A 23,949-nucleotide genomic window follows, 5' to 3' on the forward strand; every position below is an offset into this window, starting at 1 on the left:
AACTCAACTTTATTAATCTATACAAAATTCAAACATTACGGTAACCTCAATGTACACAAAAATACCAAATGTATCAGTAAATCCAAAATAAGTTTACTTTTGAAATGATTATTAATACTGCTATTTAGATTATAAACACAAACCAAAAATTATATCAAAGTCAGGTTAAGATTTTAATTCTTACTTGAAAGATTGTTTGAAACACTACAATTATCGAAATTTAATGGGCTGATAGTGTTCATTGGTATCAGGTTATTTCCCGTATTAACTAATATGTTGTTTTAATATCCACACACAAAACATCTAAGAAACAGTACTTTTGTAATCAAAGGTTTAATGCTCCTGTGACACATAAAATAGTGATTAAAAAACAGTGAAAAATAAGTTACAAACCATTTTTAGAGAGAATGTACAACAGTATAATACGAATCTTGTCAAAAGTAGTAACATTTGTATCCAAGAGAATAGGGACAATGTTCCTCATTGGATCCTTGATACGTTCACCTTCTGCATCAGTACCCATAGCCAAGTCCTAATTTTGAAGTCAAAGGTAGTTTTATTAACAGATTTACAATACTGAATAAAAAATTAGAATTTAAACAGCAGTATATATGGAAAAAAGAATGGGAATTAATCCACAAACAAATAATGCTTAGCTAGAAATAAATATTTCCAAATAACACTTTGATATAGAAAGCATGAGGAAGAACATACAATTCTTTAACAGAAGTTTTATTTCTGAACAATTTGTTTCTTAAATATAAAGTACATCTTGAGAGTGCATGGTGCTTCAAAGGAATGCAAAGAATAGCAAAACTAGGAGCAGTTGGTTTCCATTCACATTACCAATCATCTTTGTTATTCTTGAGTTTGTTCTCTTGTGTGTAAAATTTGCTGTCAAGTAAAACAAGTTATGCTTGTGTCACAATGAAGTATATTTCTGATGCATTGCTTTGTAAGAGTATCTCGAGCGTAAAGGCTTTCTAAGATATCATCCTATTAGGTCAATACATTAGCTTTTAAATGAGAATTATGATGATTCTAGTTTTTGCTTATTTACAGGAAGCTACTAAGCTTGAATTAAGAAACAAATGCATATTAAAGGTTAGAGGAAGTTAACAGATTGTGTTTTACTCTGAACTGAAACAAGTATTGTCTACACACATGCAAGTAAGTTTGTTATTAGTTGGTCCAGAGTTAGCTAAAAAGTAAAAAAAAAATTAACCCTGGAAATAAGTCCTAGATAAAGTAAACAATGAATTAATAATAAGATAAAGTGTGGCTGTATTTACAAGACCAATCAAGTAATATGGTAGTTGTGTATGAAAGCATATCATGATAATATAATAGTAACTTGACAAACAATGACTTACAAACATAGTAAAGTGGTTTTATTAGGGGCAACATACATTTCAACAGATGGTTGGTGTGAATAAGTTGGATAAATGTTCTATCAAAACATACAGTTATGTTCCCTCAAAATAATACCACTTCATTGTGCTTATAAATCATTCACACACACATCTCAAAAGTTGTATAAAGAGTATTCCTGATGAAAATTAATCAAAGTCACTGATGAAGTTAACATTAAAACAATTCTATACCTGTTCTACTTTACACAGCTTATCCACATAGCCTTGGTAAACCTTCATACAATCTTCTGCCAGGTGAAGATGAGTAGCATATTTACTGAGTTCTTTTTGGTACTGAGGCATTTTCTTGATCATTGTTGAGAGGTCCTTAATACTTGCCTTATCAGTAGACGATATCATTCTCTTACTTTCAATGAACTTTTTCAATTCCTTAGTTACACCTCTAGAGAGACAGAGAGAGAAAAGAGATGCTACAGACACAGACAAATGTGAAATTCAGACAATAAATAATGTGAAATAAAGAAGAATAGTTTTTACTGTGTTGCAAGTTTAGCATTAAGGGAGTTGTATTACAATACTACAAAGCAAGAAACCAACAGAACTCAAAGATATTGCTTTAACACTAATTTTCAAAACAAATGTTTATTTCTTAAATGCTTTTTTCATTCAATTACAAGTTTTTTCATTTGTGGATATTTTAAAAATGCTGTCCAAAGTAACAATATTGCATTTTGGTAGTAAACTATGGGAGAACTATACTGATTTTAATTCTATACTGTTTGAAAATGGTTCAGAACACAGGGAAAAAGATGTGTAAAAAAAACAAATCACACCAATTTCCAAAATCTTAAATACTCAAAAACAATTAAGAAGTGATCAAAGTTTTCCTTGTATAAAGTTAATATATTTTAATTTTTGACAAAGTGTCCATTTGCACAAGTTCTACTGTTGCTGCTCATCCCAAGTAAACCTTCTCACATGAGTCAAGAAATGTACACTGAAAAGCTTTCAAATGTCTCTGATTTGCAAGATACAATTCTTGTATCAGTTACTGGTTTGTGAAAAAAATGTGTACATAGGTGAAGTACAACATATCTGCATGTATGCAAATTATCAGATTCATCTAATATAAACTTTATAATTAACATGTGTAATTACTGTAAGTAGACTATTACCATCAAACTGAATATATAATTATAACTCACAGCAAATATTTAATGTGTGCTTGAGCTGTATGCTTATAATGTCAGATATAAACAAATGAAAAAAATAAGCTTTCACACAGAAAAAAAATAATGCTACTAAAGATATGTTTATTTATGCATATCAAAAAGAAAACTATAAAAGTCCAGACTGTTATACCACTTAGGAAAAATACCACAAATGTTATAAAGTGAAACTCTGATTAAAATACTCTGTTCTTAAACTTTGGTATGAGGTGGTTATAGAGTTTTATAATTCAGCTAACAGTTATATGTGATTTTATCTTAAGAATTGGTAATAACTCTAGTAACAAGTGGGCACAAACTCCTTACTATAATAGAGCAGCGTCATGTCCGACTATATATCTATCTAGCTATGTGACTAAAATAATAAACACACTACTACTATCTGTTGTGCTAAAATACAAGATCTCAATGACAGTAGTAGTGATTGAGGCTATTGAATGGCATCACAAACAAAAATCCATAAAAACATTTTACATTTTGTGTATTCAAGATTCAGACAATTGAATAAATGATTATAGTATATACAGTATGTGCAACAACCATTTCTTCATAAAAGTACCTAATTTTGCATAAATGTACTCTCTTCACAATAAGAACACAACTTTTGCTAGGTCTATAAATAAGGGTTTGTTTAAATCTTTACTGAACTAATTTTAAAATGCAGTACTAAAAAAACTGGAGTTCTTAAAAAACTACTATTTCTTCAATAAAGGACAGAGCTTTTAATATATAAAAACATTACAGTTTATATCAGTAACATTTATAAAAACGTGAGCCATGTATGTTGAATCATTTTGATGTAGAGTTGCATACGATTAAAGAGCACAATCCAAACACTTTTACCTTGAACTATTTCCCAGAAAAAAATTTTTTTAAAGAAAATGTTTATTTTTTACTATGATGTCTGAACACTATGCTCATTAATTACTAGCACAAACAGCCTCCATTAGGGTGGCATTTCTGCTATTAGTAGAAATCACAGATTGAAACATATACGGAGTTGAAAACCAATCTACCTCATGGTCCTTTTAGTATCACTTTGTAAAATAAAAAGCTTCATTTCAGTTACACTAACTAAATGAGATTGAGATCATTGTTAAGAAAAAAATATCTGTAAAGATTTAGGTAAACATTCTGGAGGTTTTAAGTGTTCTTACAAGAAACACTTGCATTATTTCATAACTGTTTTGTGTGCATGCTACTGATACTGTTTAAACATTAACCCTTTCGCAACAGGTCACAGTTCAAAGGCTATGCCATCCCGTTGGTTGACTTGCATTCAAAATATTGATTGATTGATTGATTGATTTAGTGTTTTATGGCACAAAGCAGCGAGGCTATCTGCGCCAGACATTCAGTAAAAATGTAAAAAAAATAAAATAAAAAATAATAATAAATAAATGTAGTAATAGACATAAATGGAAATGAAGGTAAAACAAAAAAGTATAAAACCAATGTTGACACCTAGTCTACAATGTTAAGATAGAAAGCAGAGTATAAGAAGTTGTAAGGTATTTACTCTAGCAAAAATGTAATGATCATAACCCGCCAGGAAGACTAACAGGTAAGTTCAAGAACCACCGTCAGTCACCTGAAGTTGGTCTTTCCAGTCCTGGTTCCGTGTTATGTGTCATAGCAACCAGTATCAAAATGTAAAAGAATAGAAATTTTAAAAGATACATAGCAAAATTGTAACAATGAGTAGCCAAATGTCCAGTAAAAAGATAAAGTCAAGTAAATGGAGTAAAATTTGTAAAAGTAAATGAAGGTAAAAACAAAACAGCAATTAAAACAGAAAATGGTGTAAAAACCAATGGTGACATCCAGTCTTCAAAGTTGTAAAATATTTACTCTAGCAAAATGGTAATGATCATAACCCACCAGGAAGACCAACAGGTAAGTTCAAGAACCACCGTCAATCACCTGAAGTTGGCCTTTCCAGTCCTGGTTCCGGGTTATGTGTCATAGCAGCTATTATCAAAATGTAAAAATAAAAGAATAAAAGTTTTAAAAGACACTCCGCAAAATCGTAATAATGAGAAGCCAAATGTCCAGTAAAAAGATAAAGTCAAGTAAATGGAGTAAAATTTGTAAAAGTAATTGAAGATAAAAGCAAAATGGCAATTAAAACAGAAAATGGCATGAAAACCAATGTTGACATCCAGTCAACAAAGTTGTAAAGAACTACCTGTAGCAGAATGGTAATGATCATAACCTGCCAGGAAGACTAACAGGTAAGTATAAAAACCACCATCAGTCACCTGAAGTTGGTCTTTCCAGTCCTGGTTCCGGGTTATGAGTCAATATGGCCAGTACTAAAAAGTTAAGTAGTAAAAGTGTGAAATGATATGCAGCAAAAGTATAATAACAACTCGCCAGGACGACTAACGAGTAGTTCAAATGGATAGTTCAAACAGTAGCGTTAGTCACCTGAAGTTGGCCTTTCCAGTCCTGGTGTCGAGTTATTTAATGTTCTGGCCATTGTCCAATGTCAAATTGAAGGAGAGAGATTAAAACTGTAAAAAAGGAACCACAATTAAAAAGGTGTAATGAATAAATATGCAACACTTAAATGAGATTAATGGCCATTAAAAACATTATCAAGGTGGACAGAGTCACCATCACCAATAACTCTGTCCAATGTTACAGACTGACCCTGGGAAAAAATATGTTTAAAATATTGCAGTCGTTGAGAATTGTAACGATGGCAAGAAAGTAAAATGTGGCTGATAGTGATTTGAGTGTTACACAAACTACACATTGGTGCATCAGTTCCAGATAAAAGAAAATGATGAGTTAAAAAACTGTGACCAATGCGTAGCCTAGTGAGAACAACTTCCTCCTTCCGAACTTTACGGAAGCTAGATGGCCAAAGTCCAATTTTGGGTTTGATTTGAAAAAGTTTGTTGTCACGTTGCTCACTCCAAGTGGACTGCCAGCTGGCACGGAGCCGAGCCTTGAAGACAACACCATAGTCCATGTACGGAATAAGCATAGGAGTGATGGTGCTGAAGCAGACATATTTAGCTGCCATGTCTGCAAGCTTGTTCCCGCGAATACCAACATGGCCAGGTATCCAGAAAAACTGGATTGAAGTAGCTGCTAATGAGAAATGGGCCAGTCGGTTTCGAATATCAGCGAGAATAGGATGTGAGCTAACATGTAGCGATTCCAAGGCAAGTATAGAACTAAGCGAATCTGTATAAATAGTGCAGTTGGAGTACTGCTCAGCTGCAATATGATCCAGGGCAAGAGATATGGCATACAGTTCAGCAGTAAACACAGAAGCTGTAGAAGGGATTCTGCGCGCAACTACTGACCCATAGCAAACCATAGCAGAGCCCACTAAATTACCTGATTTGGAACCATCTGTACAAATGGGAACTGAATGATTGTTTGAAAGATATTCATTGAATAAAAGATGGTACTTCCAATCTGGAGTATCTGCCTTTTTTAGGTGACTGAAAGAAAGGTCACATTTGGGGGCTGTAATAAGCCATGGTGGGATGGGCCAACCTGTGGAATCTGCAATGTTATCCAAGGACAGACCCAATTCATCCAATTGCGCCCGGATGCAAAGGCCAAACGGAGCAATGACAGATCGTCTATTCTGAAAAAGTACTGCCGACCTGTGTTTTCCAGGTGGGATGCTTTGGTAAGGAATGAAGTTTCAAAGTATATTGTAAAGATAGTTGCAAACGGCGAAGGTGTAGAGAAGGTTCATGAGATTCAATGTATATACTTTGAACTGGAGAGGTATGGAAAGCCCCAGTGCAGAGTCGAAGTCCTTGGTGATGAATGGGGTCCAGCATCTTCAAGGCCGAGGGACTGGCAGAGCCATAGACCACTGATCCATAATCGAGTTTCGATCTAATAAGAGCACGATATACCTTTAACATTGAACAGCGATCTGCCCCCCAACTGGTAGAAGAGAGAACACGGAGGATGTTCAGTGCTCTTGTGCATTTGACCAAGCTGCTTTAAGTGTGGTATAAAGGTCAGTTTACGATCAAAGATAAGCCCCAAGAACTTGGTCTCCGGGACCACTGGCAGCAAAACTTCATCGATATGAAGTTCAGGATCAGGGTGAATACCCCATCGACAGCAAAAGTGCATGCATACAGTTTTGGAGAGAGAGAAATTAAAGCCGTTCGCCAGAGTCCACTTCCGTACACAATTGAGGGCGGTTTGTAGTTGCCGCCAATATATCTCATGTTTGACGACTGACATGAGATGTGAAAGTCGTCGACATGCAGCCCATTCGCAACAGTGAGAGGGAGTTGTTCAGTGATGGCATTTATCTTTATACTGAAGAGTGTAACACTCAATACACAGCCTTGAGGGACTCCAAGTTCCTGTACAAAAGAACGGGAAAGTGTCGAACTCACACGAACTTGGAATCTCCTGTCCATTAAAAATTTTTTAATAAACATGGGTAGATGGCCTCGTAACCCATATGTATGGAGGTCTCGCAAAACGCCATACCTCCATGTTGTGTCGTAAGCCTTCTCTATGTCAAAGAATATTGATACAAGATGTTGGCGGTTGAGAAAGGCTTCTCTGATAGATGTTTTAAGACGAATTAGGTGGTCTGTGGTGGAGTGCTGTCGACGGAACCCACACTGGGTGGGCGAGAGGAGGTTGTTTGATTCAAGGAACCAAACAAGACGAGCATTAACCATCCTTTCTAATGTCTTACAGAGACAGCTCGTCAAGGCAATTGGACGGTAGTTTGAAGGAATCTTGGGATCTTTCCCTGGCTTAGAGAAAGGTAAAATAATAGCCTGGTGCCAGGCATCAGGAAAAACATTCTCCTGCCAGATCCGGTTGAAAACAATCAGAAGGACATCAAGAGAAGCAGGAGATAGATGGTGCAGCATGTCATAATGAATATCATCAGGTCCAACAGACGTACTGGCAGACTGATGAAGGGCCATTTTTTAGTTCCACCAGGGTAAAGGGACAATTATAGTCAAAGAAACAGTCAGTTCGAAAGGAAAGAGGTGATCGCTGTGCCCGAGTCTTGATGGCTAGGAAGGTGGAGGAACAAGCAGAAGTGCTAGATACCTGGCAAAAGCTTTCACCTAGAGTGTTAGCGATGTTCCGAACATCAGTCACCTCCTGACCATCAGAGAGTAAGATGGAGAGGGGGACAGAATTGTAGTGCCCATTAACCTTTCGAATCCTGTCCCATATGATCTTGGAACTGGTGGTAAAAGATATGCTGGTTGTGAACTTAATCCAAGATTCCTTCTGGCTTTGACGTCTTACCCACCTAGCATGTGCACGGGCCCGTTGGAAAGCAACCCGGTTTGAAAGTGTGGGATATCTACGAAAAGTATCCCAGGCCCGCTTTTGAGCCTTCCGTGCTAAGTGGCAAGCAGGATTCCACCACGGAGGAGGATATCGTGGAAAACATGTCGAGGTTTTAGGAATACACTGAGCAGCTGCATTTGTAATACAGTCAGTTACCACTGCTACGCAGTCGTCTATTGATGGCTGATTTAAGATGGCAGGATCAAGTTCTGCGAGAGCAGTGAAAGTGGACCAGTCTACCTGATCCAGCTTCCACCAGGGCACGCGGGTAGGGTGGTATCGACCACGGCCAGTCTCTCTCAAAAGGATCGGAAAATGATCACTGCCTAGTGGATTACTGTCAACCCTCCATGAAAAATGGGAGAATAATGAAGGGGAGCAAACTGAGAGATCAATAGTGGTAAAGGACTAAATAGGTGCATGAAAGTAAGTGGAAGAACCAGTATTGAAAAGAGAAAGATTGTGATCAGAGAGCATCCGCTCTACAGATCGGCCCCTCCCATCAATAATAGCACTTCCCCAGAGGGGATGATGTCCATTAAAATCCCCTAGGATTATAAATGGAGATGGCAATTGTTCAATGAGAGCATCAAGATCTGATTGATCATATGTCTCTCCAGGGGACAGGTACAGAGAACAAACAGTGATGGTATGACCCAAGGAAACACGGATGGCTACAGCCTCCAAGGGTGTGTTGAGTGACAAAGACAGGGTGGGCACGTGTTGATCAACCAACAGTGCCACCCGTCCATGTATTCGACCATCACACAACCTGTCATTTCTGTACAGAGAAAACTGCCGAATGGAGACAGTATCAGCAGTTTTGAGAAATGTTTCTTGTAAAGAAAGACAAACAGGATGGTAGGAAGCAATCAGCATTTTGATATCATCCAGATTAGAGCGTAAACCTCGACAGTTCCATTGTATCAAGGTGGCCATTTTAAGAACGGGTAGGTGAAGTGGCTGGAGAACCCTTCGGTTTACAACCACGGTCTTTTTTCTTTACTGTCTTTAGTCGGAGGAGGTCTATCAACCTCCATGGATCCTGCTCTGGGTCGGGTGGGCAGGTTTTTGTTATTGGAAGGGGAATCCAGTGACTGAGGACGCGAACAAATAATTGTTTCGTCTCTTGTGGTGGGAGAAAAAGATGTATCAGAAGAAATGCCTGTATTTGAAACTGAAGGATGTGGATCTTGAGGTTCGTTGGAAGGTATGGGAGGAACAGAGATGGGTGTGGAAGTCGATTCATCAACCTTTTTAACCATGGAGGTCAAAAGGCTTTTCATTTGTTTTGAAAACGATTCTCTTGGAGGCACAGAGAGATCTGTCTGCACTCCCACTGTAGTTGTGGAATGAAGTGCAGCAGCATATGTCCGAGATGGAGTTGTGGACAGAAATTTCCGAGCCTCAGGATAACTAATGTTATGTGTCGTTTTCAAACGCTGCACCTCTTTTTCCTCCAACAATTTTGGGCAAGAATGAAAGTAAGAGGGGTGAGAACCATTGCAGTTTACGCAATGTGGGTTCATGTCACAGTCATAGGCATCGTGGTCCTTGCCTCCACAACGAGCACATGTCAGGGAACCACGACAAGATGTCTTTGAGTGGCGAATCTCTGACATTGGAAACATCGAAGAGGGTTTGGTATGTATGGCGAACCCTGCAAATGAGATAACCTGCCTTGACGGTGGCAGGTGCACGTGGTGAAGTAAATGTTAAAACGAGGGTATTTGTTGGCAGTGTAACTCCATCTTTGCAGTGGAGATGCCTCACTGCAGAAACTCCTTGAGTGGAGAGACCAGCGAGAATCTCTGACTCGGGAACGTTCTTCAAATCCCTTTCAACAATAACTCCTCGTGAAGAATTCAAGGTAGCATGGGGTGTAACCTCAATAGGTATATCCCCAATTGCCTTTGAATTCAAGAGGAGTTCACTGTGTTGGGATGTGGATGTTTCAACCAATATGTCACCAGATCGAAGTTTCTTTACTGACTTTGGAGAACCAGCAAGTCCCTCTAGTCCCTTTTGAATAAAAAAAGGGGACATTTGCCCAAAAGGTTTTTCCGAAAGAGAATATAATATAAGAAAATGAGGTACGTGTGTTACTGATGTTGAAGATTGCTGTTCTGAGTATTCAAGATGTGGTCGCTTACCCATTGACTGTTTTTTTTACAATTTTATTTAATTTTTTTTAGAGGATCCATAGGAAAAGGAAAAAATTTCGGTACCCACTGACCCCACCCACCATGGAGCCCTACAAGGGGACGCACTACAAAGTCATGCAAGGACAATGCAGCAACGCCAGGGTTTTGTGAGCACTATACCCAAACACCAGCATCAGGCACAATGTCCACAACACCCGTTGAGAAGTTCCAACACTGGTACTTGGTTGACTCTAGCCCAAGTGGACCAGCCGATTGATCTAAGGGGGGCCACCCAAAGGCCGCCCGTCTACAGGAATTTGAGGCCAAAGTGGTGTGTTAGGGTTGGACCCCTCAACCACCAGGATCCTCTCCTCCCCTTCACGGGTCGCCACGCACGGCAAACACGTGGGTGGATGTTTAGATCCCAGAGAAGGTAACCAGATAGAACAGAACCTTCCCTGGGAGGTCCCCTCACCACGTACAGGAATCCACACCGAGGGGTTCAAAATATTATGGAACTACTATTTATGAAGTTATGTCAATAAATTTGGAATCAATTTGTTTAGATTATAATTCAAACTTTAATGTTATATACAAGTTAATTACTTAATTTAAAATAAATATTAAAAGGACAAACCTAAATACAGATTTTAGTGAGTAATGTGGTATGTTGAATGCAGCACTTTAAAATTAGATGTTTGCAATGTCACGATACAGAGTCTATAGTTTCATACAAGTTAGGAACTCAAATTACTAATATTGACGAGTTAGAATATAAAATGAATAAATATAAAATATTTTTGTTTTGCAGAGATATGTCTTATGCACTGAATCAAGCATGGTGGCCCCATTCAACTCCTTCCACTTTTTGAAATGATCCCTTATATATTCTTACTAAAATATGACATGAATAACCAATCTACAGCTTATAATGTCCCCTTAGTGGTTTTCTCAGTCATTTTAATCTGTGAAAAGACTGCATTAATGCAAGTTATGTAAAGTGAGCTAGGTATGACTGGAAGGTTAACATAATAAAAAAACAATAAAGGTATATCGAAATATACAGTGTTAAGAGGCTTAAGCAACTGAGACTAAACGTTTGTATTTTCACTTTATAACATGTGGTCATTCTAGCATAAAAAAAGCATAATTTATATTTTTCTTGATTTTTTATGATGTTTACAAGGTTAGTCAAGTAACAGACCCCACATAGTTAGAGTACAGAAAATAATTTAAGATATAAAGTCTTACTGAATACAAATATTTGAAATATATTTAGAAAATTTTAGAGAATACATAGATAATACTGGAGATTTTGGGGGCAAAGAACAGTTTTCTTAATCATAACATAAAATCACTTTGCACTCAGACTAGCAAAGAAACAGAATATTTTCACAAAAATTTTTAATAAAAATATTTCATGAGAAATTCTGATTTTTTGTTAACAAAAAAATTGTAATCTTTACAAAAAGTATACCAAATTTTGTGAAGATAAACATGTTGTATCAAATGTTATAGTGCAAATACTTAACATGTGCAAATGTGTAGATGAATTTGTGTATATTATACCAAGCTTACTGTGAAAGGGTAAATATAAAAAAATCTTTTATACATGATTATTTTGTAACAAACATTGTCTTGAGAAACTATATTCACATAAATGTTACATCTGACCAAAAATAAGTGGTCAGTTTCTGCCATGTACCCAATGTTAAATAAATATCAATTTCACAGTTCTATACACTTCATTAATGAAAAGCAGTACTTTTATTCTTAGCATGAAAAACATTTTTCTCTCAGAATGACTCAGTAAAAGCTTCCTAATTCACACACAAACCCTGTTATTAAAAAATCTGATTTTTTGAGCACAGCATACTTGTAATGCTTACTAAAAGCTTGACAAATTTCTTAAAGATATACTTGTGTGTATGTGTGTGTATATATATATATATTACAAGGTCAGTCAAACTGACCCTGACTCAGTATATATTTTGTTAATGAAACAAAATTTAAATTTGGTCTACTAAAAACGTAAGACAATAATTAGATAAATTTCGATGCTATTTTATATATTTTTAATTTTGAAAAATGAAAAAAGTACAAAAAGATCTCACTGTGAAACCACAGCAATATGTTGATGACGGAGCTCGACCCAAATTTCATCATTCTCATCTAATAAGACCTCTTTCTCCCTCACATCATTACCAGCAGATGCCTCAAACTTGTACACATCATTCTCAATTGGAAGAAGATCATAAGCCATAGCTTGAAATGTCAGCTCATGGAGAAGTGGAGACACGCAGTCAAAACTTCGGTCAAGGATCAGAAGCTGTGATCTCATTTTCTCTGGCCCCTGTTCAAAAATATTTTAGAATTATAATTTATCTTCAAAATATTAAAAACTTTACAAGTCTTAATTATAAACTTGGAAAATACAACCAATTTTTAAACAGCATATTTTCATTTCCTAAGTATAATGAATTCCAACTTACTTCCCCCATTGTTGGTTCGTCTGCTTTATATGCATCCAACTTCTGCTGAATGAGCTGAGAAAGCTCAACGTTACGATCAAAGTCACTGAAAGAAAAAAGTACTCATAATTAAGTCAAATAAGTAAAAAATCTTGAGTCATTTAGCTTTCAACATTTAGTCAGTAGAATTTTTTTTTAATGGTCTGAGTGCAAAATGATTTCCAAAATAAGATTAGTCATTCTGCAACTGGCTTGATATAAAATACTGAAGTTTGTTTACACATTTGCACACATTAAGTATTTATACTATAACTTTCAATGACATTTGTGTATCTTCACAAACTTTGGTAGATTTTGGAAAACCTAACAATTCTTTTGTATGCAAAAAAACAGATTTTTTTTAATGAACTGCTTTTACTGAAGACATTAGTTTGTATGTTGAATCTTTTTCATTACTAGTCTGAGTGCAAAGTGGTTTTAATCTTATGATTAAGAAAACTATTCTTCTTCCAAAAAATCTCAAGTAGCATTTATGCAATCTCTACAACCTTCTAAGTGCATTTTAAGTGTTTTTATACAGTAAAACTTTATACCTTATGTTATTTCCTCTATGATAATTCTATATGGAGTCAGTCAGTTTGATAGATCTCATAACCACCATAAAAATCATGAAATGTGTTTTCTTATAGCAAACCCACATTGGGCTATCTGCTGAGCTCCTGATTTTAACGTTATAAATTTGTAGATATACTGCTGTATATAGAGGGAGGCAAATCATGAAACATAAATTATGCTTTTTTCATTCTAGAATGACTACAGATTATAACAAGAAAACATAAATCTTTAATCTGAATAGCTAAAATCTCATGACATTATACATTTTGTATATGTTTATTATTTTGACTTTTTCAGCTGCATCTGCCTAACAGTACAGAAGTTAGAATTATTCAGCACACATGCATTCGTTACTGTATCAAAAATATAAAACTGGTCTTTACAAAGTGATCTGTATTGGCTGTGTTCTAGTGCACTATTATTTTGTAAAATACAGTCACATTATAATACAGTCAATTATTATACATTATAAATGCACATAGATTATCAATATTTACAATTAAGTTCTTAAACATATTTTTCTTAAAACACAGAAATAAAGAAATATAAGGGAATAATTATCTTCCAGTTGCAAACTTTGTATTCATTTTTTGCTTGCTGTAGGTTGCTAACCTTATCAGATTTTGCACAGTAGATGTGAAACAAAATAATTTTTTGGTTTTGTGTATACATACATGTTGAAATAACCAAAATTCATAAGTTACTATATAAATACCATAGAATTCCATTATATTTTATCAAACTTAGTAACTAAATTGTATTTGAGTCTAAAAATATGAAATTTTGAGCTCTGTGTATTTGAAAAAGACTGAGAAAACCACTAAGGGATATTCTGAGCCCTCAATTGGTTATTTGCATGTCATAGACAGAGGCAAATGTACGTAAGCACTTCCAAAAATGAAAAATGATGGGCTTGATTACTGTGCTTGGTAGCAATCTCTTGGCAAATAGAAAATATAGGAAGTTCATATTTTCTATTCTAGCTTGTCAGTACAGATAATTTATGTTCCTAATTTTTAAGAAACTATATATTTTGTATTTGGACATTACAAACATCTTGACAAACTTATTGACCTAAGCTTATAAAATAGTAATTGAATAAAATTTTGAACACAAGTCAGCAAATGGGATGATATTTCCTGGGACCCCTATCAGTAGGATCGTAAATACATTTTCACCTCAATCTGAAATTTCAGTTACATAATCTATAAAACCTCCTAAATAAATTTCAAATGGTAAAGCTTATTTATTATTTTCTCTACCATAACTGTATACATGGTTGGTTAATTTGACCGACCTCGTAACCACCAAAAAATTTCAAAATATAAATTACCCTGTTTTTCTGTCCAGAATATCAGATTGTGACATGAAACTACATTTGTTTTCTTAAATACTTTTAAACTCATAATGATATACATCTATTTATACTTAAATTTTGTTTTATTGCCTTTTGACACATACCTAACTAATATTGTGCAGCTCCCATTATGCTGTTCACATTACATTGTTCACAAGCTACTCAGAGCTGTTTGCAAGCATAATTTGAGAAAATTTTGATTATATTATTATTGTTATTTATTTTACTTAATCTAACTTTAGCTGGTTTAAGTATCCTTTTTTACATTTGATTTATTTTTATAGTAAATAAAGAGTACCCATGAAAAACAAGAAATAAAGTACTTAGCTAATCCTGTTTGTTTTTTCATGTCAACTGTTAATGACACTTAAACCTTACTTTTGATATTAATGGTAGTGCTGCACCAAATAATTTTATGTAACTAAATATTGCACAAAAGATCACACAAAAATAATATGTAAAAGCAGACAATGTCCCATAACTAACACGATTTTTCAGGTTTTCTTACTGTGCAACAAAAGCCATAAGTTAATTGATGTGTTTCCTGTGAAATAAAGCTTGAACTGAAAGGGAAATCGTCAAATATCTGTACAAAGAGATCATATTCTTTGGTAAATGAAAACTCTGGCCTTCTATTGGTTATAAATAACATAGTATTGAACTTTAAAGAGAGCTGTTGGCACCTTCTGAAGAGAGGATGTAATAGTTGGCCTGGCAAGAAGAACCTGATTTTTTATTTGATTGCTCTGTAACCAAATAAGATTAAAGGCTATAAAAATTATCCTTTGCCTGACTGATGAAGATATTATAATGAGTAATATACATAAAGTTTTGTATTTCTTGGACAGGAGATAGGTGAATTATAGGATAGAGCGTGCCTAGAGAAAAAATGTCACAATTCTCTTACTAGGGAAAATTTAATATTTTTTTTAATGTTGCCTTATAAAAATTAAGAACTTAAAACTTGAATAATATTAAAATATGGATTATAATCTATGTTTTTATGCTATACTTATTGATATAGCTTGTACAAAAAAGTAGTTATTTAATTTTGAATATAACTTTCTAAAAACCTTGTGATACATGCAATAAAGGATGAAGCAAGAGGATAAAATAAAATTTGATAATCAAGTAATCATCAAACTCATTCATCAATTACATTAAATTAATTGATTTTTCAACATTAGACATACAGTTTAATATTTTCATGAGTCATGACACATGACAGTTAAACTCAACAACCTTAAATTAATCAAAAATAGTAATAATTGGAAAGTCTTAATTAGTTGATTATTTTCATTGCAGTAATTGATTTAATTTCAATTATTTTATGTGATACAGAATAACTTAATTGATACCAATATATGGACAAATCTTCAATGAAAGTACTTCATTACAAAACCCAGTTTTGTGTGTTCAAAAGATTTGTCATATTTACTAAAACTGCCAAACTTTGTGAAGATACACATACTGTTCTAAACATGATAATATGGAAACTATAATAAGTACAATATGGTTATAAAGTTAGTCAATTCAATCAAGCCTATTCTAAGCATTTTAAACACCTAGTTCTTCTTCAGTTTCTATGACAAATAGAAAATTAATACTTTTGTACCTTCTATATCGGACCGAAGGATATTCTCCTAATGTAGCACACAATGTTGCTACTTGCTCAGCAATTCTTTCCAAGTGAGCAGTACGGAGAGAAGCTTTAGCTAGATTATAGTAATACTGGAAAGAATCTGGAGTGTCCAAAGAGAAAATCTACAAAAAAGTTAATGTGTTTGTTCACTTTTTCATGCATCTCAAAATTTTAATAGAAGAATCCTCATATTCTACTTTAGTATGGAGTTTACAAAAAAAGTAAAAAATACATCCCAAATATTTCATAATGCTTGAAAAATGTACACTTCAAAGTAAACACAAATATAGCTCTATAACCTTAGCATTTTTGATAAATGCACATTCCTTCTCTACTGGGTGAATTAGGAATATTTTTACACACACACACACACACACACATTTTCAGGAATTTGTGATTCATGAGAAAGATCTACAGCAGATTGCACTCAGCATGCTTGGTAGGTCACTACTAAACCATTTATGCAAATCAGTTTAAATCTGATCTAACAAATTCTTCAAATAAAATTATCTATCTACAGATGTATTAAATCTCCACACTGTGAAAATATTTGCAAAACTGTGGTAATTTTTCTCATTCTTAAAATATTTTAACAATCAAACAAACATTCAATACCTATAAACCTATGTGTGTGTGTTTTACATATTCTTGAGCTCTCTCTATAAGCATATGAAAGGCAATACACATCTAATGACTTTTTGTGGAATACCAAACTCTCTAGTAAACCTAACAGTTACAGAAATATACATACCTGTGATTCATATGGTAGAAAGGCAATATTTATCTCCTTTAATGTTTTAATCACCTTAGCACTAGGTGACTTACAAAGTTCATTAAACAGTTCATCAGGGCAGGCTAGAATGAAAAAGATCAGAACCAGCTTTGCAACTTGTTTTTAACAACAAAAGTAACAGCATATAACCAAATTTTCTAACTCCAAATAAAATAGCAAAACATACATTGAATAAAAATATTTATCATATCCAATATTTATGGCTCATACAGAGCTCTTTCTCTATATTTAAAAGCACTTGTGTCCTTATACCCCTGACTTGTCCTTATACCCCTGACTTGTCCTTAGCACTGCCTGTGTTTCTTAATTATCTTATTACTACATAACTAGTACTAAGAATAAATTCAAGACCTATGACTCTGTTAATCTGATAAACCTTTGTCATAACAGACTAGATATATGAGATATATTACATATCGTGGACCTTGTTACAGTCTAGCTTCCTTCTTGTTTACCACAAGTAATACTGTTCTTCCTGATGGCATGCTCTTCTCCTTTGATTTCAATCCCCTTGAAAATTTTTCTAGTCTTCCTACACAAGCTACAGTTATTATATTTGAAATTACATTGTCACCAAACACATACATTGATTGTTCAATTCCCCTACTCATGTAGGTGATTTTAAGAAGTTATTTACAACATGAAAAACTGGGAAACCATGCTCCTTCATAATGTCTTCATCAAATCTTAAACATTGATAATGGAGGTATGGTACACATATCTATATTTTTTGTATGCCCAAAGTATATTGCCTTGCATATATGTTTATTCTTTTCTGTACAGCTACATTATACTGTTTGATCAAACTGACATAGATTTTATTGTTTGTGGTTCCACAAAGCAGATTCAAAGAATGATAAAAAAACAAAACAGCATGTCTTTCACATTCAAAGCACACGAAATTGTGCATCACTTTCTAATTTTGACTGCAAAAAAACCGAGAAAATAACTCTGTAGAAATGTGAATAAATTACATCCATTGTATATAATAGTTGGTTGCTTGGCATTTCTTGGCACAAAGCAACTAGGCTATCTGCATCAAACAACTGGTAAAAACACTGAAAAACACAACAATAAAATGTCAAAAGAAAACAGGTTGAAAATGAAAAAATGTTCAAAAAGTAGTTAAAAACTGATGTAAAATAGAGGCCCATAACCTGTAAAAACTAAAAACACAATAAAATACACTTCTGAAATAGTGTCACTACTCACATTCATAATGACAAAATGGAGGTAAAATGTGAACAATTGGGACTTGTCACAAAAACCACACATTGGTGTATCAACTCCACATAAAAAAAAACAATACAATGGGTTAAAAGTTGTGATCAATGTGTAGCCTAGATAAGACAGTTTATTCCTATCAATCTTCACAGAAACCTGACAGCTAAACAACAGTAGGTTTGATCTGGAGAAGCTCATTATGAAGTTGCTCACCCCAAATCAACTGCCAACTGATGCAAAGCCAGGGCCTTGATCACAGGACCACAGTCCATAAAGGGAATAAGCACACTGTGAGCAACTCAAAACACACAGACTTAACTGTAGTATCAAAATTCTTATCCCTTCATTTAGGCAGGTATCCAGAAAAACTGGATGGAAACAGATGACAGAAAAAATTAAACCAGTCATTTCAGAATGTCCAATAGATCAGATTGAGAACTGACATTAAGCTATTTCAAAACCACTAGAGAGCTAAAAGTCAGTGTAAGGGATGTATTGCTTTGTTTCTACATGATACAAGTCAAGAGAAATTGCACACAACTCAGCAGTGAGCACAGACATGGTAGAAAGGATTCTGTGAGCAACCACTTAGCCAGAATGTACCATGGCAAAGCTCAAAGAGTTACCTGATTTTGAATTATCCATAAAAACAGGAACAAAAGAATAGTTTAAAAGATGTTCCAATTAGGTGTATCCACCTAGCTCAGATGACTGAAAGAAAGGTCACCAACGGAAATGGTAACAAGTCATGGAGGAATTGTCTGGTCACTGGATTCAGCAATCATCCAATGATAGCCTCACCTAACTCTGCTTGAATATGAGAGTCAAGTAGAGACTGCTGGTTCATAGACTGAGCATGAAATATCTACCTGCTCTTCAAGTGGTGGTAGAGAGAACACAGAAGATGTTCAGTGCCCTTGTACACTTGATGTGAAACTGCTTAACATGAGAAATGAAAGTAAGTTTACAGTCAAACATAAATCCCAAGAACCATGTCTTGGGAGCAACAGGAAGAACACCACCATTGAGATGTTGGTGGAAAATGGACAAATGGTTTTTAAAAAAAAAAGCAAAACCATTTGTAACAGGAGGAGGAAATTGCTTAATGGTAATATTTATCTTTATATTGAAAAAGGTAACACTCAGAACACAACCTTGAAGGACTTTAAATTCCTGTGTAAAAGAACAGAAAAGGGTCAAACCCACATAGACTTGGAATTATCTGTTAAGTAAAACATTACATATAAAAATGGGCAACTGGCTACATAACCTGTAGGAATGAAGTCCAGCAAAATGCTAAACCTCCATGTAGCATCATAAGCCTTCTCAACATCAATAAAGACAGATAAACCCTGAATGAACAGCTGAAGACACCGTATGACATCTTCATCACTAGACCTCAGTCCACAGGAACTCCTTTTTTACCAAAGTATTATGAAAAATATAATTTTTGAAAAAGAAAGTCATGGCAACAAACAAAATAAACACTTTGTATTATCTTACACATTGTCAGAGTGGGTGTATACTTTATATGTATAACTATTAAAAAGGATAAGTTGAATGTTTCATCATTCTAAATTAAAACAAACATCATGCCACATCATTGCCAATAATATATTTCATTGTGGCATAAAAATAAAACTGACGGAATCACAAAACTACACCTCTAGTTTTAGATTGACAAATGTCCATTTACAGTTTTTGGAAACAACTATATAGTTTGCAGAACACTATACATTTGTTGAAAGGTAGATTATAGAAAAGAAGTGAATAAAAAAGTGTAGCAATTAACATACTGGGGCTATGGTATTTCTTATAAGAACTTGTACACCATATCATTAAACTTTTCAATATATTTACACCCCTTGAATGCATTGCACTATCTCAGTACTTACAAAATTAACAATAATTTAAAAATTATGTATATGTGATTAAACTGTTTCATGAAACAGCAACAATAAATAAGAATGTTTATAAACTTCAGACTTAAAAAAACAAATAAACTAAATTATGTAATAAACAGCAGTATCATTAAATATTTTAAATTTTAATAGCAAAGAAAACAACTAAAATGATAGTACATCTCTTAATAATTTTATAATCACACCTTGGATCCTTCAGGAATGTTGTAAAGATTAATTATGTGCCATAGATAAGTAACTAAACAGAAATTAGTTTAAAACATCAAGAAATTGTGACACATGAATGCCTTATTTACTACACACAGGTACAGAATAAGTATATTATAGGCAAATAATTATAAAAGCATTCTTAAATAAAATCAAACTATATGCAACTATAATAAATGTACAAGAAAAATTACCTTCTGTAAAAAAAATATGTGCGCAACGATACATGTGTCGGCTTGGAGTCTGGAAATCTCCCATCAGAGCTCGAATAGACTACAACAGAGGAAGCGATTATAGAATTTATATACAGAACTAATTAATTCACAATCTATCACATAGCACTGAAATAAAATAATGACTTGTTAAAAAAAAAGTTAAACTTTATAAAAATGTAAAACTCAAGAGAAGTGTCTTTAGTCTTGGGTAGGGAATGTTAACTTTCTTTAAAAGCAATCACTGAAAAATTAATTCATGTTTGTTTTTATTTTCATTTTGTGCAGTGGAAAAGCACCAACAAAGCACAAGACAAGCAGAAGTCTGAAAAGTCAAAAAAGCTCTTCACTGAGAAATACAAAGCATCAGTAATAGAAAGATAATAAAACAGGAAGTTTAATAAGAGTTTTGAAAATTATTTAACCTTCAGTGTGGGAAGAAATTATCCAGCAATAACCAATTAATACAGAAGCAAACCAACTTTCAATGAACAGAAGCAACATGAGCCTCAAAAATGATGAAAGGTTTCCACTAAGAAAGCACAAAAATTGGGAAAAGTAGAAGTAAGACCTTGCCCAAAAAGTATATGTCTGCCAAAACAGAAATACAACACAGCTCTTCTTTAACATTTTGAGCCACTAGCACATGGCTAGCCACACAGAAATAAAGCAATATCTGTACACGAGACATGAAGATTTGTTCTTATTACTGCATGTGTACTTTCAAAACTGTAAAGTTGTAATTGCCAAGTAAAACATAAAAGTCAACCATTATTACAAGTTTAATCACTTTGAAAGAAGTTAGTTACATGCTATAGGTTTAAATACCATGAATGCAAAAGCCCATTAATTCAAACTGATACACCTGAAAAAATTTGAAATGTTTTTATTGGTTCCTCAGTTTGGAATCGAACTCAAGACCTCTTGGTACACCAGCCGAGTGCTCTATCAGCCAAATTAAATAGCTAACCAAGTAATAAGGTACTTTTTAACAGCTGAAATTATCATAAAAATGTAATAATTGTTGAGAAAAATCAGATAGTAAAATTAGTGATTGAAATTCTAACATTTTCACTTAATTCAGGCTTTAACAATATCACATTTTAGAAACACAAGTACTAATACGATACTTAAACACCATACTTTTCCTTCAATACTTGTCAGTTGTAAATATTTACTTACAAAACCATTAAACTGTTTATCTCATGTTTGAGATCAATAGCAGTCTTCCTTTGTTCTGACCTCTGCTGGTACAGCAGTAAGTCTATGGACTTACAATGCTAAAATCAGGGGTTTGATACCCCTCAGTGGACTCAGCAGATAGCCTGATGTGGCTTTGCTATGAGGAAAACACACTCCTTTTGTTCCAAAGGCTGCATAAACAAAGATACTTAACAGTGGTATCATTAAGCATTAAGGTTAGGTGTTCTGCATTTTCCATTTATATTTTAAAATTTACCTGTCTTGGTCTCATGATCTAAAATGTATTTGACAATGTTTGGGGAGCATTTCAACTCTGCAGCAATTTGTTGGAGGGTCCAACCAGCATTATGTAAAGCTTTAATGGGAACTCTTTGGTCATGGAATGACAACAAAACATATATATATATATATAGTATTAAACACTGTTTTAACAAGATTTATTTGTAGTGTTAAATTGATTTCTTCTACCATATATTGGTACCATATGCTAGCTCCTTCCTATGTGCTTAAGAAACTCCATGTGGTACCACAACAATTGTTTCAGACCCTAAACCTGATCAGTATGTTCTTTCAACCAGAAACTTTATGACATGCCCTTGGTACAAATATGTGGTTATTCTAAAGAATGATAAGTATTCTCATCCTCACTCATTCAATTATCAACAGGGGTCAGTTAAGCTTTACAACAGTGTTGACATTTACATTCTGTATGGCTATAGAAGAATTAGTACTAAAAAATTGAAAAAATGTCAAAATATTCTCTTGTCCTAACACTTTTGCACAGTACTGTGCTTTTTTTTTTGTTGTTGTTGGAGCAAAACTGTTAATTTATGAAACAGATTCCTCATTAATGTAGTGCATACAGAATTTTTAAAATGTTTAAAGACCTTGTCAGATGTTACAAGTCATGTTTGGGAAGCAAAGTAACCTTGATCGAACAAGCAAGATACCATGAACTTGCTTAATTTTGGTTTTACAACTACATATCCTGTTGTGCCTATCATATCTAATTAAGAATGGTATTAACTGATAAGCAAAGTCATAATTAACTAAAATGAAAACTTACCTTTTCAACTGGAGTAATTAAATATATTGCTTCCATGTTTGGCAGTGGTTCTCGCTTCTTGAAAATGTCTTCCACAACTACATCAGATTTTAAAGGAATAATACCAAAAAATTGTACATTTCATAATCTCAAATGCATTCCTACACAATTACAAGCTGTTTAAGTCCTACCAATAATGTATGTCCTTTGTCAAAGACATCTGTCAGGGGACAACATTTATAATTATACTATGTATATTTACATATTTTTTTCTTCAAAGAATAAATCTAAATTTAAATTATTTTGTTCATTTTTTTTGTAAACACCACAATGAAAATTAAATGGACTATTTGCAGACATTAAATTATTGTCAAAAAGTGTTAAAAGAATATACAAAACAACTGAAATATGTGTAGTTGATTGCATCATACAAATATATTAAAATAAACAATAAAATTATGCAAAGAAGTATTTACTTCAATACATTTTACTAACAGAAAAAAATGTGACAGTAGATTAAGCATACAATTACAATACCCTTGGACCAAAAAAATAAATACAGGATTTATAGCTTTAGAATGACAGATCTTGATGTACTCTTAGTGCAATTTACATTCAGTTAATACAGCAATTGTTCCTTTATGGTAAACTGTATTCTATCCTTTAAAACTTTAGTGCAGTCAATGAAGTAAAAGCTAGCATGTACAGACATATTTAGGTAACATCCTGAATTTTTAGTTACAGCTAGTTTTAACATTTATACAGTATAAACATCTACAACTGGTAATATTTAAAGTGCATGTAACAAAGTGTATAATGTTATTTGCAATAAGTCCCTAAAACAGAATTAGTTTAAAATAAATTTGTGGTTTGAGCCAAACTACTTTGTTATATTTAGTGATCAAATTGATGTTTACAATTGTCACATTTTGCAAAAAGTAATAAAAACACCCAAAACAAATTTCACTATGTAACAGTTTTTGTAGCATATATGGAGATCACATATATTGTAATGCAGTCTCTTTAAAAGTTGCAAATTGCTTAAAATCTGGTAGCAAACAGGCTTTTAGTAATTATTTTTTATTGATATAATGATAATTATTTGTATTTTTCTTTAACATTACATGTATGATCATGATATATGTACTGAGTTTGGTTAGTTGGCAGCTAGATTGTCTGTGCTGAAATGTACCAAG

The 23,949-nt window shown here is 33.8% G+C and overlaps 1 protein-coding gene across 1 annotated transcript in view; it reads right to left on the minus strand.

Moving 5' to 3' along the window:
• LOC143231040 (protein ROP-like) overlaps positions 1-23,949 on the minus strand; it is a 36,787-nt gene that overhangs the window by 7,106 nt on the left and 5,732 nt on the right. The window contains 8 exon segments of the mRNA XM_076465529.1: positions 394-532; positions 1,605-1,815; positions 12,177-12,415; positions 12,555-12,639; positions 16,121-16,269; positions 16,899-17,002; positions 20,488-20,566; positions 22,775-22,851. Of these exon segments, the coding sequence (XP_076321644.1) occupies positions 394-532; positions 1,605-1,815; positions 12,177-12,415; positions 12,555-12,639; positions 16,121-16,269; positions 16,899-17,002; positions 20,488-20,566; positions 22,775-22,851 (1,083 nt within the window).

Source organism: Tachypleus tridentatus, chromosome 10 (genome assembly GCF_004210375.1).
Source record: "Tachypleus tridentatus isolate NWPU-2018 chromosome 10, ASM421037v1, whole genome shotgun sequence".
NCBI classification, from domain to species: Eukaryota; Metazoa; Arthropoda; class Merostomata; order Xiphosura; family Limulidae; genus Tachypleus; species Tachypleus tridentatus.